Source organism: Euwallacea fornicatus, chromosome 27, assembly GCF_040115645.1.
Source record: "Euwallacea fornicatus isolate EFF26 chromosome 27, ASM4011564v1, whole genome shotgun sequence".
NCBI classification, from domain to species: Eukaryota; Metazoa; Arthropoda; class Insecta; order Coleoptera; family Curculionidae; genus Euwallacea; species Euwallacea fornicatus.
The window spans coordinates 1,066,896-1,082,958 of record NC_089567.1 but is presented as its reverse complement, the minus strand read 5'-3'; the positions used below and the strand labels follow the sequence as shown (position 1 = coordinate 1,082,958).

The following is a 16,063-nucleotide window of genomic DNA, read 5'->3' as shown; positions in this document are numbered from 1 at the left end:
TTAATTCATTTTCAATGCATAATGGTGATTTATGTGATATGTATGTGATGCAGAGTGCTCCGGGACAAATCAGTTTATGGGCTCACTCGGCCGTAAGTGGATGAATCGAATAAAACCTCATTACGTAGGTATTACATACAACGTTTTATGTTGGATTTCCTATTAGCTTGTTAATAATTTGGCTTAATTCCCTGTTAAACCATATTTATGTTTGGAATTAAATATTCAGTCAGTATCAGTTCCGCACTAAACAAACGTGATTTATCCTACTAGGATTATAAATTCATTTGTTATATTACATTTGAACTATGAGTCAATTTATGTAGGCAGTAAAACAGTATCATAAAAGGCTTTTTACTATCAAATTAAATAAAAGAGTTTCTTTGGGTACTCGGGAGGGTTTGGAGAGGTTTGTATAAGCTGATAAAACATTGTGGTGTTTGCTGCGCATACGATTTAGTAGCGGTTTAACATATCGATATTGTTGGTTTTGTTAGGCCCCACATGCGGCTAAGTAATTAATATACTAGTTCTTTTCCTCTTTGCTTTAATTTAGCTCTCGAATTATTATTATCTAGGTCGACCTCGTATCGGGGGCAGCAGCAAATTAGGACACGGCCAGTAGCGTGGCAAACTTTTCAGTCTGCAGAAACCAATGATAAACAACCTTAAAAAATTTATTTTTTTATATTATAAATGCACTTTAAGAATATAAAAGGATATCATTTTAGCAGCAAAGAGGGCATAAAGTGCCCATAAACAGAGATCCGCAAACTATTTGTTTCCGAGATACAGAGTGTCAAATTATTATAAACAATGTCTTTTCTAGGTACCAGAATTTCGGGTGATATTTTTTCCAGGCTCATGCCCAATTTTCCTTATTCAAATTTTTTTGTGGAGCACCGTTGATCAGATCTTCCTGATGGACACAGTAATACATATTACTTTTTATGGAATAATCATGTGCACACCTAGATATTAGTAAATACCTATTAGAGAATAACTGAAAAATGGTAACTGATAGGAGAACCATGTAAGAAGTGAAAAGGTTCTAAACTGAATAACAAATTCGGATATTTTTGGGAAAAATGACCCATGACGCGCCAGGAAACGGCTATCGGCAAATTACTGAATATTCCTGAAAAATGAAATTGTTCCTCAGTTTTTTCGGCAAATTAACCTATATACACAGCTCTTGTGAAAAGTATTGCAACACCTTTATCGCTTCCATAAATCCCATATTTTTTAAAGATGTTTAAACACGTATAATTTTATTTAAAAAAAGACTTATCACTCCTGTACAGTTACCAACTTTTTATTTTCCAAAAGAAAAGTACTCGTCGTAGTATATCAAATGAAAGATAATTCAATAAGGGATACAATGGTATTCTCAGAATTAAAATAGGATCTGCAGTTTCCTAAAAAATTAAATCATTCACTATTATATCGAGCAAAATTGAAATTTCTGCGATCACTGCTCATATTAGGTCCCAGCAATAATTTGGTAATGTCTCAGTTCGTTGAAATCTTTTATGCGATTACCCAGTGTTGTTTCTATTATTAATTCTAATTCTATTTAAATTCTAAGACGTAAATCACCTAAATTTCGTGTTCTATTTTTGTAAACGGAATCTTTGACCCCACAAAAAAAAGTCGATGGGTGTTACAGCTGGAGGTCGTGGCGGCCTTTCTATTCTGTCTTTTCTACCGACCCATCTCCAAGGGAACATTTTGTCAATCGGTTTCCTCAAGATACTTTGTCCCAACCATAGCGTAATGCGGTGGTGTATCATCTTATTGGAGCCAAACATTATTCGCCGCTTGTTCTCCAATTGTTCCAGAGAAGATTGCGGCCATTGATGGAACCGTTTCGTAGAAGTTGTGAAAAATGGACCAGTGGTCAATTATACCCTTCCGTGCATCGAGTTTTTACGGATGTTGTGTACCCAGAGTCTGAGTCCAATGAGGATTGTCTGTAAACTGAAAGCGACAACTATGTCGATGAATAGATTCATTTAAACAAAACGATGTTTTATTCAAAAATAATATTTTACAAAAAAATCCATTATCCTGAATGCTTATTTTGCATAAATTCACAAAATTCCATCCCATGATCAAAATCTGTAGGTGTAAATTCTTGGGTGAAAGAAATTTTGTATGAATGAAATTTTTCTGGTTTTAAATGATTGCTTGCTGATTTTGCAGATACGTCAAATTGATCGGTAAGTTTGCTGGTAGACTGTAAGAAGTTTTCATTGATAGATAAAAGAGTAACTAGTGCCCTATCGTTACCAGTTGCTGTTCGAGGTCTTTCACATTTTGGGACAGCTTTCACTAGTTCCAGTTTATTGAAACTTTCTTGTAATTCCGACAAACTACACTTCTATCAATAAGTCAGTCTGGATATTTCTCATTAAATATGAGACACACTTCTTCGTAAGTTCTTTTGCGACCTTCATCTCCCAAAAAAATTTAATTTTTTGCTTCCGAGATAAACCATAATTTTTTTCTTTATATTCCAACTGTGGTAGATGCCTAACACCTTGAATTCAACTACTAATGAATTCTATAAAAATCAAGATATTTTGTATGTAAAAAATTGTTTACATTGAAGACCATTTGGAATTTTTATGTCTTATTGTCGTTTTTTTACTCTCCTTTAAAACTAAATGAAAAGGAATTGTCTATCTAAGAAGCAAACTTTAAAACTCTTAATCTTTTTAGGATATGGACTTATGTAGTTCTATTTTTTAAATAAATTATAAATTCAATTGTAGTTCTGAGTTGCCTTTGAATCCTTTATTGAATCACCTTTCATTTGATATACTAAAACGCGTACTTTTCCATTCCAAAAATAAAAACTTTATAGGAGAGAAAAATTTTAACATCGAAAATTATGTATTAAATGCCTTTTTTTTTAATAAAATTATACGTGTTTAAGCAATTTTTTAATATCGGGTTTATAAAAGTAATAAAGTTGTTGCAACTATTGTTACAAGTGCTATATAATTCGTAGAGATTTTCAATAGAAAAGGCTTAAGGTTTCTGTTACGGTTCAGTCCAATTCGCTACGAATGGTAACCTGTGACTGACGTAGTTCAAATGAGCCTCTTCCTCTCGTCCTCCTACCTACTCATCGATCCTCCCGACTCCGTCAAATCCGCAAATGATTCGGTAAGCTTTGGTTATTGTCCGCCATCTTTCCTATTTATTGAAAGTAAGGCACAGTCAATGTGTTAGAATCGTCTTCTTATTGAAGGATTAGCCGTGTTGAGGTAGTTAAAGCATACTGTACTCATTTCTGCATAAAAGACTCTTATTAACGGCAGAGCTGTATGAGAACTAATTTTAAAAGGGATAAATAGCCCTTTTCTCATGGATTGATACAGGGCAATCAGCAAATATTTTCACGTCCACATTGGGAAAATTCCTAGATTAAAATGCAAAAGTTTTTATTTTCCATACCAAATAAATGCAAAGAACAAACGGAATGACTCCACACATAAACTCGCAATTACTTAAAATTCTTCAAAAAATCCTCAGAATCCTTGATGAATTGCTGCAGCCTCTCTCTTGTAGCCGAAGTCTGGTGCTCCTTCAATTTCTCCTTCGCGTGAACGATTCCACAGCGATATCCAGTAACATTATGGAACACCATGATTTTTCTATCAGCAGCCGCCAAAAGGAACTTTCCAGAGGCATCAAAGAAAAGGGAGCTAATATGATCTGTGAAACAATAACGTGAAGTCTTAAAATCGTGAAATTAACGAGGAACTTTACCCGCAGACAAGTTTTCAATAGTGTAATCCAACTTTCCAGACTTGGTAGAAAAAAACTGGAGATCACTTGCACTGGCGACAACCAAGACTTCGGCATTGGGCGATAAGGCAACTAGTGAGCTGTTTGAGGCCAATTCATAGCGTCCGGATATGTCCAGTCTAGCATCTTGACCTTGTTTGTAATTCACTGATTGAACAGAAATACTTTTAAGTTTTGGACTCACTTAACGCCGAAGATTTTATCGGTTATTTCATGGGATCAACGATAATGGAAGATAATGTGTGGTATTTTACCTTTGGTGTTAAAAATCCTCCATGTGCCATCTTTAGATACTGTGGACATATGGGATGAATCTACGTCAAAAGCTACATCATAGACCCCGGAAGTATGACCACCAAGAGTTAATTGTGGTACTGGCTTCACCTCTTTGAATTCACCTGACTTCTCGAAGGTTACCTCCCATGTTTTAGCTTCGGGGGTAAAACCTGAATAGATGCAAATTATGAGTATTGTCTCGCATGTGGACTTAAATAGAAATTATGGAGAATTGCAAAAAAGATTGAGTAAGTATTTGATAATGAATCGTGATTGAAGTGTTATTGCAATATGGTATCATCTAAATTGTGCTGGTTTCTCTTCTTCCATTAACTATCAAAACGTGCCATTGTACATGTTAATTTAATAAGTTGCTGATAAAATGAAGAGGCAAGAGTGCGTTATACAGGGTTACTGGTAATTCGACGTACTCCTTTGGAAAGGTGATAAGGTATGAGGTAAAGAGTTGATTGAACCCATATGTGATATCCAAAACTTGCTAGATGTTGAGTTGTTTCAATTTTTTTTTGTAATTCAGGGTCTTAATGATTTCAGAGTGATTCTTCAAGAAATCCTTTTTGGACTTTTTCTTCTTTTGATACACGATAACTTGTCTACTTCGGCATGGAGTTAAATATATTCAGAAACATTTACAATATGTGAAGATTTTGAATAAAAACTTACGTTAAATAATTTTTGAAGATCAGCTACCCTAATCTCAGAGCAGCTTTAAAAACATGTTCAAATGCGCAAAATTTTTTTCTAAAAACTTCCTAATTTCAATAGCTATTGAAAGAAGTTTTTTTAATATAAAATTATTTTATTAACATTTTTAGTCAAAATCTTCACGTAATGCACATGTTTCCGGACATATTTAATTCTAAACGAAAGACCATAATGTTAGACAAGTGACCGAGTAGCAAAAATTAAAAAATCTACAACGAGTTCCTTGAAAAATCGCTTCGAAATCAGTAATATCCTTAATAAAAAATAAAATAAAACAATTCAAAATTTCGTGAGTTTTGGAATATGTACATGTGGGTTTAATTTACTCCTTATCTCATGCTCTATCGCCTTCCCAAAGGAATACGTCACATTACCAGTAATCCTGTTCAGTACACATGACACACTTTGCCATAGGGGTAAAGGCGTGTTAGGTCTCACTAAGGTCATTCACACACATCAACATTAATATATAAGCAAATTGAACGTACATTAAAATGATTAAAATTTTTTATTTGGAAACTGGATCGGACTAAAAAATCTCAAAAGAGACTATTTCTCCAGAACTGAACGAAGAATTCGAGAATATTTTTTATTTTCAGAAAAGCCAGTAGTGTTCCACTTTTTCTGAAAAAATATTCCCTAACATGGAGGTAGGCATGTCACCGTAAAAACTAAAAAATAGTTGTTTCCTAGTAAAACACGTGCGTCGTTCATAGTCTCCAACATCTTCCAAATTTCTTCAATGAATCTCTAGACTTTCTTGAAGAAATGTAATATTTTTTATTTTTTAAATTAAATTTGAACCCCCCGCATGGGCTAAAGGAAGCTTTATTGGACGTTAGGTTAGCAATGTCCAAGGTTGGTACAGTACACTGAGATTATTTTTGGACGTTTAATGCGCTATTAAAGTTATGCGGGTTAAAGCTGACACACCCCGTATTGACTTGCATGTGACATAACAGACAACACTGAGTTCACAGCTGCATTGCTAAGCTAGCCACACCACAGGAGAATAACGGGCAATTTATTGCATGTTATTAATTGAATTAATATTTACCATTTGCATAAAACAAAAAAATCGCTCATCCAGTTTCAGCACTGGTTGCGGTTATTCACAGTGACACAGTAAAAAATTACCTGATGCTACAACAAAACGTCCACAAGGAGATATCTTTGCGCATGTAGTGCTCATCAAGAAAGTGTCGACCTTAGCCAGTTGGTCTCCTTTTAAGTCCCAGATTACCAGATCAGTCTTGTTAGAGCAAGTCATGATGAACTTTCCATTACTGGCAATGTCCATGCCAATTACATCTGTTTCATGAGCCTTAAAATACATTACATCGATTACCATTAACGATTAAAAATATTAGCAATATAGATCGCCTATTTTCCATATTTAGACCAATATTTAGAATTTAATTTATGTACGTAATGAGGGTATAAAAATGGGTTTACATGTTCAGAGAGTGTTTCATTAGTCAAATTGATGCAGATTAGTAAGCATATTGAACAACTGGAAATTACCGTTTTCCGAGGAAAAATCCGACCTTAAAATGGGTTCTCAGAGACATTCGCTGAATACGGATTAGTCTAAAAATTGTTGAAAAATTTGGTATCCTGAGAAAACAGTCCCAAGGAAAATTGCATGGAATTCTTATCCAACGAACCTATTTCCAAGTAAATTAGACAAGTGGAAAACATTCTCTTCTGAGGAGAAATCGGGGGCTAATTTCGGGTCTCCAACGCGATCATAAAATATGAGTAATCTCAAAATATTTTTAAAACTGAGAACAAGACTCATTAAATCATGAAATTTTCTGTTTGACGAAAATTTATTAAAAATTCGGAAAATTGTGTTGGCGCTTTAGTTCGTGAGAGCTTTTCTTTGCCAATAGACAAATTTAAGGAAATTCTGCGATTTGCATTTCTCTTGCACTATAAACTGTAGTCATAAATAACTTGTTAGTGAATCACTACCACAAAATTTTGCGTGAGTAATAAATAACAAAAAATAGAAAACAAATAAAGCCTTTATTACTATGTTTTACCTATTACTCATATAGTGATTATCTAACTTTCTACGGGAAAATTACCCTCGTACCCTTGAAAACGCGGAATATATGCAATATTTTAAACAAATAGTCCTCATAACTGATCTAAATGTCTATTTTAGGAAATAACCCATTCTAATAGCGCCTAATTGGAACGAGGTACCATAAACAAACCGTAAAATGGTTATTGAATACAAAAATAAACTATTAATTGTAGCTTTTCCAACGGTTAACACACAATTTATTGGTAAAATATTGGATGATGATTTATTGACAACAATTACACTCGATTATTTATTTACGTTTGTTGTCAGAAAGGTCACTGAAAGTATCTATTAATAATAAAAGTAGATAGCGAAAAATATACTTAACTGAATGAACACTTAAACAATACAAATAATAATCATTATTATTATTATGCAGCTTTCATTTTTTTGTTTTGTATTTGTTGTCAATAATTTTTCCTAATTCTTCCATAATTTATCCACGACAAAAAAGTCAATTTCGCTTTCGCAATGGGCCTCTGCAATCAACTCGACCAGCAGTCCCAGGAGGCCCAAAGCCGAAAAAATGGCGCAAATAGGGAATCGAGTGCTCATTAATCGTTTTCCATCTCATTACCTCAATATCTCTCTACTCAATTCTCTGACTGGGTATTGAGATTTCCTACCTTGGGGAATGTGAGAGCTTTATTAGCTGACAACCAGCCATCCTTCTTCTTCTCCACCTTGTAAACTTCCAAGGAGTTCTCGTTGTACTTGTGGATGATGAAGGCTCTACAATCTGGACTCCACTTCACATGAGTAGCGAAGTCAAATTCCACATTGACTCTTAGGGATTTTCGTTCCTTATTCGCCAGGTCTTTAGCTTCCCAGATGAATACGGTCCTGTCTGAAAAAGAAAGAAAATTCTGATTTTGCTGTTACGCATTCAAACCTTAAATGAGCGTCATTCAAGGGTAGGAATGTGGTCGATAAACCCACATATTCTTACTCAACTATGCCGAGAATTATGCATGAACCACATGTTATTGTTGCGTTTCATATAAATTTATAGCACTTCCTACCCGAATATGTTGTGCCGTGAGGTGTAAAATCATAAATGGTTGGTATCGAGACTAATGACTGTATATGAGAGTTGTGAAACAGAAATAGAAAAGAACAGTAAATCGTGGGTTCAATATGAATTATCAATGATAATGAACGTGTATGAGGGAAATTTTTATAATTCGGCAAGTTTATCATTGAAGTTAGGAAAAAATTTTGTATGTAAAAGTTTCATATATTGGTCAACATTTTTGTGATATGATATTAAAAAAAAACAAGTGAATATCAGTACCCGAAAAAATAAATAAATGTAATTTTTTTTAATAGAACCCCCTATACAGGGTGTTGATATTGAGGTTAAACGCAAAGGAATTAAGGGAAATGGCGGTGAAACTTGACAACCAGAATTGAATTAATTATTTAATATGCAGGGTGTCCATTTAAAATGCCCTCAGATTATTTGTGATTTCATAAACATCAATTGCGGGATTGTATATGAGGCTAATGAGGGTGAATTTTACAACTAGTGACAATCCTACAGGATGTCTAAAAAAATTGGGCCGCCATAAAGTGTTTTTTTTAAACGAAACCACCTACATTTTTTCAAGTCGTAGAATCGTCCCTTGAGCCTGTGTTAAATGCAGTTTTTTCAAGCTGTGATGTTTAAGAAAAATTTAGACCCTTACAATGTCTCATAAAAAATAACACAGCAGTTAGTCCATGATTCTGATAATTTTAGGTTGGTTCTTCGTGTAAGATCCCTTAGTATCCACAAACGCTCATTTAGCCGAATATACATACAGGGCGATCACAATAACAACTTAAACTTTACCTTTGTCACCTCAATTTTCTCGATATTTCCAAATAGTATGTTATGTTTTTTATGACGTAGGACGGAATCAAATTTGATTTTCTTCATTTTGATATAAAATGGTAATATATTCGTATTAGATGTTAATGGAACCATTAATTATTTCAGACAAATGCGCGTTTGCGGCTCAGTGCCTGATTGTTGTGCTCTCAGGCACACCATTTCATTAACATTTAAAATAAATGCATTATTTTATACCAAAATGAAAAAAATCGAATTTTCTTTCGTCCTACGTTAAAAAAATACCATACTATTCGGAAAAATCAAGAAAACTGAAGTTGACAAGGTGAAAATTCAAGTTGTTGTTGTGAACACCCTGTACATATTTTTGGGTAAATGAGAATTTGCTAAGGTGCTACGTTAGCTGCGATATTAATTTCTTCATCAGGCATTGCACATATCTAAAATTTCTTTTAAAACATCATAGCTTCATGTGACTGCATCTCAGGGTAAAAATAGTCTAGGAACTAATACGGGCTCAAGAGAGAATTCTATATCGTGCAAAAAGGAAAGTGACCCCATTAAAAAAAGAACATTTTATGATGGTCCGCCTTTTTGGGACATCCTATAGCTTTGTCACTAATTGTAAAATTCACCTTCATTATCCTCACATGCATCCCCATAATTGATTTTTGTGAAATTGCGAAGGGGCCCAAGGGACTGTTAAACAGACGCCCTGTATTATCGTTTTTATTTTACTTCGTTGAATTGATCACGATATAATTAATTTAATGAATTTTTGTAATTGTCCTTATCCAATTCGCAACTGCAAATATTGCATGCAAATCTAATGCATTTAAAAATACGAGTAATCCGTAAATGTAAAAAATGTGCGTTAAGTAATGAGTCGATCGACGGTTCACACACCTCATTCAGTGGATTATTAAATCAATTATTATACCATAAATTTCAACATAAACAACACTAGGAAATTACGTTAAACTATCACATGATGTATTGTATCTTAGTGATTACAGTCAGTTTAAGCATAATTCCTATTTAATTTGGTCATATTACTTTTAAGCTTTAAATTGCAGTCAAAAATATGCCATAAATATCAGTTATTTATTTAGTTATATAGTTACACTAGTGAAGAAATACAGTTTTCTGCGACCATTAGGATTCGGCCGAGTGGGCGCGGCGAGGTCGAGCAGCAAGACACCGAGATTGCACAACCAAATTTCTTAAGGAGTTTCATACATGTGTGACTTTTTCGCTAATTTTGCTGCACAGTGAAGAAGGTAGAAAATCAGAAAAGGAACGCATTTACATTTACATGTGTAGAACTACAGAATGTGCAGAATTGCAAATATGTCTAGAACTGCAGCATCCATTGTTTTTACTGGTCCCACTTGTCTGAGTTTCGAAATAAATGTTGCTTTCATTGTGTTGTTACTAGTAGCGAAGTAAAACGAGTTTAATCACCATGATGAGATTGCGAAAATTCTTACGTTCCTTGCCAAAATTAGAAAAAACTGACTTGGTAATCGTACGAATGTGCAATGTACGAAAAAATTGCACAAACAGTTGATCTTCTGTTAGGTTGAAAATTTTGCTTCTGAGTACTATTTTGCGCTTAACTCAGACAAAATTTACAGGAAAAATTTGTTAAATTTGAGTTTATGAAATGAAACTATTTCGAACGGCAAATATGCTTTTCGCCAAATTTTTTTTTTTTTTTTTTTTTAAATTTTACTCTGCCACTGCTTTACCAAATATTTGCTGTGCAATTATGGGAAACGCACGTGTATTCATAAAAATGGAATAATTGTATAAATAAAAATAACGAACCAAACAATGCGCTTCCAAGGATTATATAACGGCCCAAGTAGAGAATAATTATCATTCAACGCAAGGAAAATTATTATTGTTGCAAAAAATGGCATGCACGTACTGCCGCAATGGTTCTACGTTCAAAAATGTTATTAGCGGTTTTATTGCATATGCAGTACCACTTTATTGCACTGATCTGGGTTATGTGGCACCGAATTAAGGCAGCACTAAAAAGCTCGGCCACTGGTACAACTTTTTCTATTATCCTTTTCTATGCCTATTTATTGATCAAATTTTTTGTATATTTTTTCTGAATTTTTAATCGTCCTTTGCCACCACAGCGAGAAAACACACCAATTATTGTGACACAGATCTAATATCATGTGAAAAATAAGTTGCGATTTGGGAATGCGATAAAGCCAAGGCTTTTCGCAAAATAATAATAATTGGCCAAATGTTTTCGTGGATTTTAGTACCCGTGCGTATATTACATTGTTAAATAATACCAGTTTGATATGATGATGTAACGAGAAATTGATCTTGCGTCAATGATAAGGAATTTCTATGCCACAAAACACTAATTAGTTATTAAAAGATTACGGACAAAGTCTAGAATTGCAGCTACAGGACGAATGTGTTTAGCTTTGCTTGTTGATGCAAGTGTGGATGACTTTTGAAGATGAGGGATTAAGACATCTAAAGAAGATCACCACAAACGGGCATATTGTGATTTTTAACAGGGTCTCAAGTTTTAAAAAAATTATTAAGGTTAATTACAGCATTGCAATGCTTCTTTCATACGAACATTTGTTCTGTTACTTAACATTACAGCACTAAAAAGAGAAATTTCCTCCTTGCAACACTTTCACTAGTGCGTGGGTCCAGTAAAATGGTGAGAAGGCATACTGTTGAGAGCCTTCGCATACGGATTTTTGCGTGTGACCCATTTTTTAGCACTTGTGAAGCAGTGGCCCAGAAAAATTTGGCAATGATATTTGTCTTCGTATCTCAATAAAAGAAGAGAAAATGTTCACATTTCGTTAATCCCTCGTAACTAAAAGCATGTGAACTTTTCTCAAGCGGAACCTCACCGAGAAAGACTTAAGGCTCAGAACGACTAAGAAAAATACTAGGACTAAACCTCCATACAGCACAATGCTGCGGAGAATCACTACACTTTTTCAAAGGTCTGATTCTGAATTAGTCTAATTAAGTCACTTTTACTTTCGTCGTAACAATGGATGTGTCGTCTGCAAATTTGATCACCACCATAGAAGAAGTAACCGGGCGTAACGTTTCACAACCTTGTGAAGATCGTAATTATACGCCAACTGGTTACGTTGATGATGATGCCTCTTTGATTCGAATTTTTTTGGAAGATTTTATTATGCGGCTGTCGGGCAAGAGAAAGTTTAAGAACCTGCCGTAGAAAGTTGCTAAATAATTCTATTTTTAAATCGTACATTGATCATGGTTGCGACTCGAGTCGTGTATATAGGACCACGTGGTGACCCTTTTTCCAAAAATTTGGCGTCGATGATGGTATATGATTTATGAATAACTCATGTACTCATGTACGGAGCTATTAGGACAAAAGTAGCATTGTGTGATCCAATACCAGTTCGTAATTTATTGGAACCCACAAATGACCTTCCTTTTGAAAACTGACCTGCAGTTAAACTGGAGATCTAACCGATAAGTCACAGCATAAACCTCAATTCAAGTTGGACCGCAACTTGACCTTAAAGTGGTTTAATGTATCATGTAATTTTTATAATTACTCACGTAATTATTTAGAATCACCACCTATCGCCGATTTGGATGTTTTATAGCTGGTGGGGAAAAAATTCCTTGTGTGTTTAATTCTTTTTGGCTTCAGAAACACACCAGATATGCAACATCTTGAACGTTTTTTGAAATAAAAAAACTAAATATTAATTGGACAAACATGGCTTGGAAGCACGGTGAAATGTACCCATAAATGCCGATGGATAACACTCAAATGGCAAACATAACTTCGGGATAAAAATAAAACAAAAGTTTGATAACATTTCAATGGGTATTTTTTATTACAAAAATATCTCTTATTGATTTACAACGTGTTGTATTCAGACACACAGCCATTACGCCTTAAGAGTTGCTACATTATAAAAAAACATACAAAAGTATGATTATGCTTAATCTAATTAAAATTAATACTTATAAGTATTAGGACTGAGATCGAAACTTACACTTCCAGTGACGTGCCAAGAGTAAGCGTTGGGAAAAACAGCGAATAGTTCACGGGCAGTGAAAGTCTAGACCTAAAGTGGGAAATGCACTTTTCCTGAAATTTCTGAATTTTTGGGAATTTAACAGAACACTGATTGCATCAGCACCGATGTAGCACCTTGAGAGTCGCTTAAAACTCACGAGACATACGTATACAACGAAGTAAAAAGTTACGGCCAGACACAGTTTTCCATTACAACTCAATTAATTTTTTCTCGTGCCGATATTTAGATATAATTAGAATTTGACCTTAGAATAAAAATTCCATGTCAAACCGTAACTTTCCAACGTATCAGCGTGTGATATGTGCGAATTTATTGTACAAGTAGCGCGATTTCATGGTGCACCCTTAAGACCTAAACATGGACGAATTGCCTTAATAATCTAAAATCGAAATATCACAATTTAGTCCTTGTGAAAACACTTGAGATTCTTTCGCTGAAAGTACTTCCGTTTCTACCTAATACTATCGATTGTCTTAAGTATAAAAGTCTTAAATGGCTAAAGTTACCCTTAGGATGTCGGGTGAACAACAAAACAAGTGAAACAAATGGTGGCAATTTAAATAAATAAAGCTGGCGAGCATGAAGAGATCTCTGCAACGGTGAAGTCGCATGTGCATGCAAAAACCAATGTAACGATAATTAATGGAAAATTAATGTAAGAATAATTAAGATGAAACAATAACGGAGTTGAAAGCCAGTACGACTTGCGCCTTTTAAATCAAAACATGAGTCACAACCATTGACACAAACTAAGTCTTTTTCGCATCATTTGGAGCCATGCAAATATCTTACTAGTCAACCACATATTCCAAGTTTTAAGCAGTTTTAGGCCAAAAAACTCGATTTACACCTCATAAAAGGTAATGAAAATCGCCAGACACAAAGCTAACTTACACGTAGTAAAATCACTCATCAGGAACTATGTTTACCTAGTATTTAGAAAGGTGAGGACAGGGGCAGTGCTTTACCAAAATATTATAATCAGTCTTGATGGGTACTTAGTCGGTTCCGCTGCGTCCTCCACTTGAGAACCTATTAGTATTCAGATCTCCTGTGAGATCCTTATAGCAAAATGCTCAGTCAAATTGATTTGAATTCAAAAAACATATTTAGATAAAATGTAAAAAGATCGAAATAAGTCAAAATATTTGATGAGGGGACAGATGTTTTAGAGAAATTCGAGAAAAATGTCAGAAGATTGTGATACTGGTTATAGGTTTCTCCTAAAACCTTATCCTTATGTTTCTAAAAAAAATCGCCATGATTGCTACATAAAAAGTGCATCTAACGCACTGAAATTGTGGAGACTACTATTAGAAGTCCTAATATAAAGTCACTCTTAACCATTTTCTAGGAGCGTTTTTAAATAAATAATTAAGTGGAAAAAATACATAGATCAAATAAAAAATCAATAAAACACCCAAAAAGACTGTTTCAATATGCTGATAAAGCGGCTAATAACAATTTGGATAATCATTGCGCAACCTGAACAACATCAGCTCCATACACGCGCGTGCATCTTCAAACGAATCATGCCCGTTCGTACCAGTTTGAATTTCCTGATTCAAGCAAGTCTGCGCCAAATTTTTTAACGACCGCCTAAACGGGAGCCCTTTGAAATGAGGGAATGTGAAAGAGGTGTCTACCACCGTTTTATGTATCAACTTAAGCCCTTTGAGGTCGTTTTCCAGCCCATGCCCTATCAAGACAGTTTCACTGCAAACAAATTTCATGATGTCTCTTTGCACTTGCGCCAACGATTTCGTCCTGTGTTTGATAAAATGGTGTTCGTCCACGCCACTGTATCTGGTATTAAAATCTACGACTTCGTTTACGGGTTTTACGTATTCGTTGTAGACAGGAGTGCCACTGATATCTACTAATGTTACCTTGACCACTTCAAGGCCCTTGACTGTGTAGGACATTTCGCAGTCTAAGCTGTAGACGCCGTAATTGTTGTCCTCCCTTTTAAGTTTCGGTGCTTCAGTTTCCACGTAGGACGAGTTCACTGGAAAAGGAGAAATCATTTTTAAATGTTTGGATAGGTTAAAAAAAGGTAAAAGAAGCTTGAGGTGCATCAATACCACGAACAGTGACACTAGTAGTGACACCAGTAGGAACAACATGAAGTGACATGAATAACACCGAAGACGACAAACAAAGGCTTCCAGAACCACTAAACCGTAATAATAATTAGTAACTTACCAACTAGCTCCCTAGGCCCAGCCCACACATGAACCTTTGCCACGTCACACCCAGGGGACCCATGCATGCCCCCACAACAACTGTATTGCATGGGACCGCACGTATCCCTCAAAGTTATTACTCTTCCAGGATGATACGTGCACGGGTCCAGGGTTAAGTACTGTTTCGACGTGGTATAAAAAAAGGTACCACAACGCGAACAGACGCGCACTCGGGCGTCTTTCATCTTAATAGTACCAGGTAAAAGTTTCATGGATGGAGAGCATTCTTCTGAAGCTGCAATTCGAAATGAAAAACATTGATTAGCTCGATATGTTTGAGGGTAAAGCATGGGCGTTCTAAGCATGATCTCAATGGTAATTTTAAGTCGATGTTAAGGGCTTTAACATCTAATTAATAACCTTTGAATAATAATTAATTATGAACTTAAATGTAAAATATTTTACAATCCACAAAATTTTCTGGTTATATAATATCAGAAAGTGTGTTGTGTAAAAATGATTTTCACTGATTTACCATTTTTTAATTGCGAATTTCATCACGTATGATGTCATGAAAACATTGATTTTGAGAATCGATTTTAAGCTAAATTCTATTCTGTGAAATATTAAAAGAGAAAATTCAAAATTTTATGCCGCTAGAATAACTTTTGTAACGAAAAAATGGTGATTTGCCTGTGTCCTATTCTCTGATAACCGAATACTCACTATACAACTCCCAAGTTCTAAATTGGCAGAGTATATTTTCCTCTGAACCTATATTTTAAGAAGAGCCCTTCCTCCTCACAATTTTTTCCTTTCTTGTTAAACACGTTTTTTTCATAATGAATGTTTCTTTTACTTATTTTTATATTTCTATTCATATTGTTAACTACGACACGTTAAAGATAATCGCTTTTTATCTCCAAACTATAAAAAAATAAAGCGATATAGATTTTCTTCTTTTGGTAAATTAGAGAGAGCTCAATCCAGTTTTTATATGTATGACCCATTTACAATTGCAATTTTGAAAAATTGTAAT

The 16,063-nt window shown here is 34.6% G+C and overlaps 2 protein-coding genes across 5 annotated transcripts in view; both read right to left on the bottom strand.

Moving 5' to 3' along the window:
- Window positions 1-3,514: 3,514 nt before the first annotated feature.
- Window positions 3,515-9,412, bottom strand: LOC136347192 (transducin beta-like protein 2). Its single transcript, XM_066296952.1, has 6 exons — window positions 9,352-9,412; window positions 7,543-7,763; window positions 5,959-6,145; window positions 4,074-4,265; window positions 3,781-3,966; window positions 3,515-3,726 (listed from the first exon to the last, which is right to left on the bottom strand). The coding sequence occupies exons 1-6, from the start codon at window positions 9,410-9,412 to the stop codon at window positions 3,515-3,517; spliced, it is 1,059 nt and encodes a 352-aa protein (XP_066153049.1).
- Window positions 9,413-12,602: 3,190 nt separating this feature from the next.
- The window catches only part of LOC136347215 (uncharacterized), a 37,700-nt gene continuing 34,239 nt past the window's right edge, over window positions 12,603-16,063 (bottom strand). For all 4 annotated transcript variants that reach the window (XM_066296981.1, XM_066296980.1, XM_066296979.1 and 1 more), the window contains exons 6-7: window positions 15,044-15,319; window positions 12,603-14,846 (exon numbers count right to left, since the gene is read on the bottom strand). In XM_066296981.1, coding sequence (XP_066153078.1) covers window positions 14,293-14,846; window positions 15,044-15,319 — 830 coding nt within the window. In that variant the 3' untranslated portion in view covers window positions 12,603-14,292. The remainder of the gene's footprint in view (window positions 14,847-15,043; window positions 15,320-16,063) is intronic.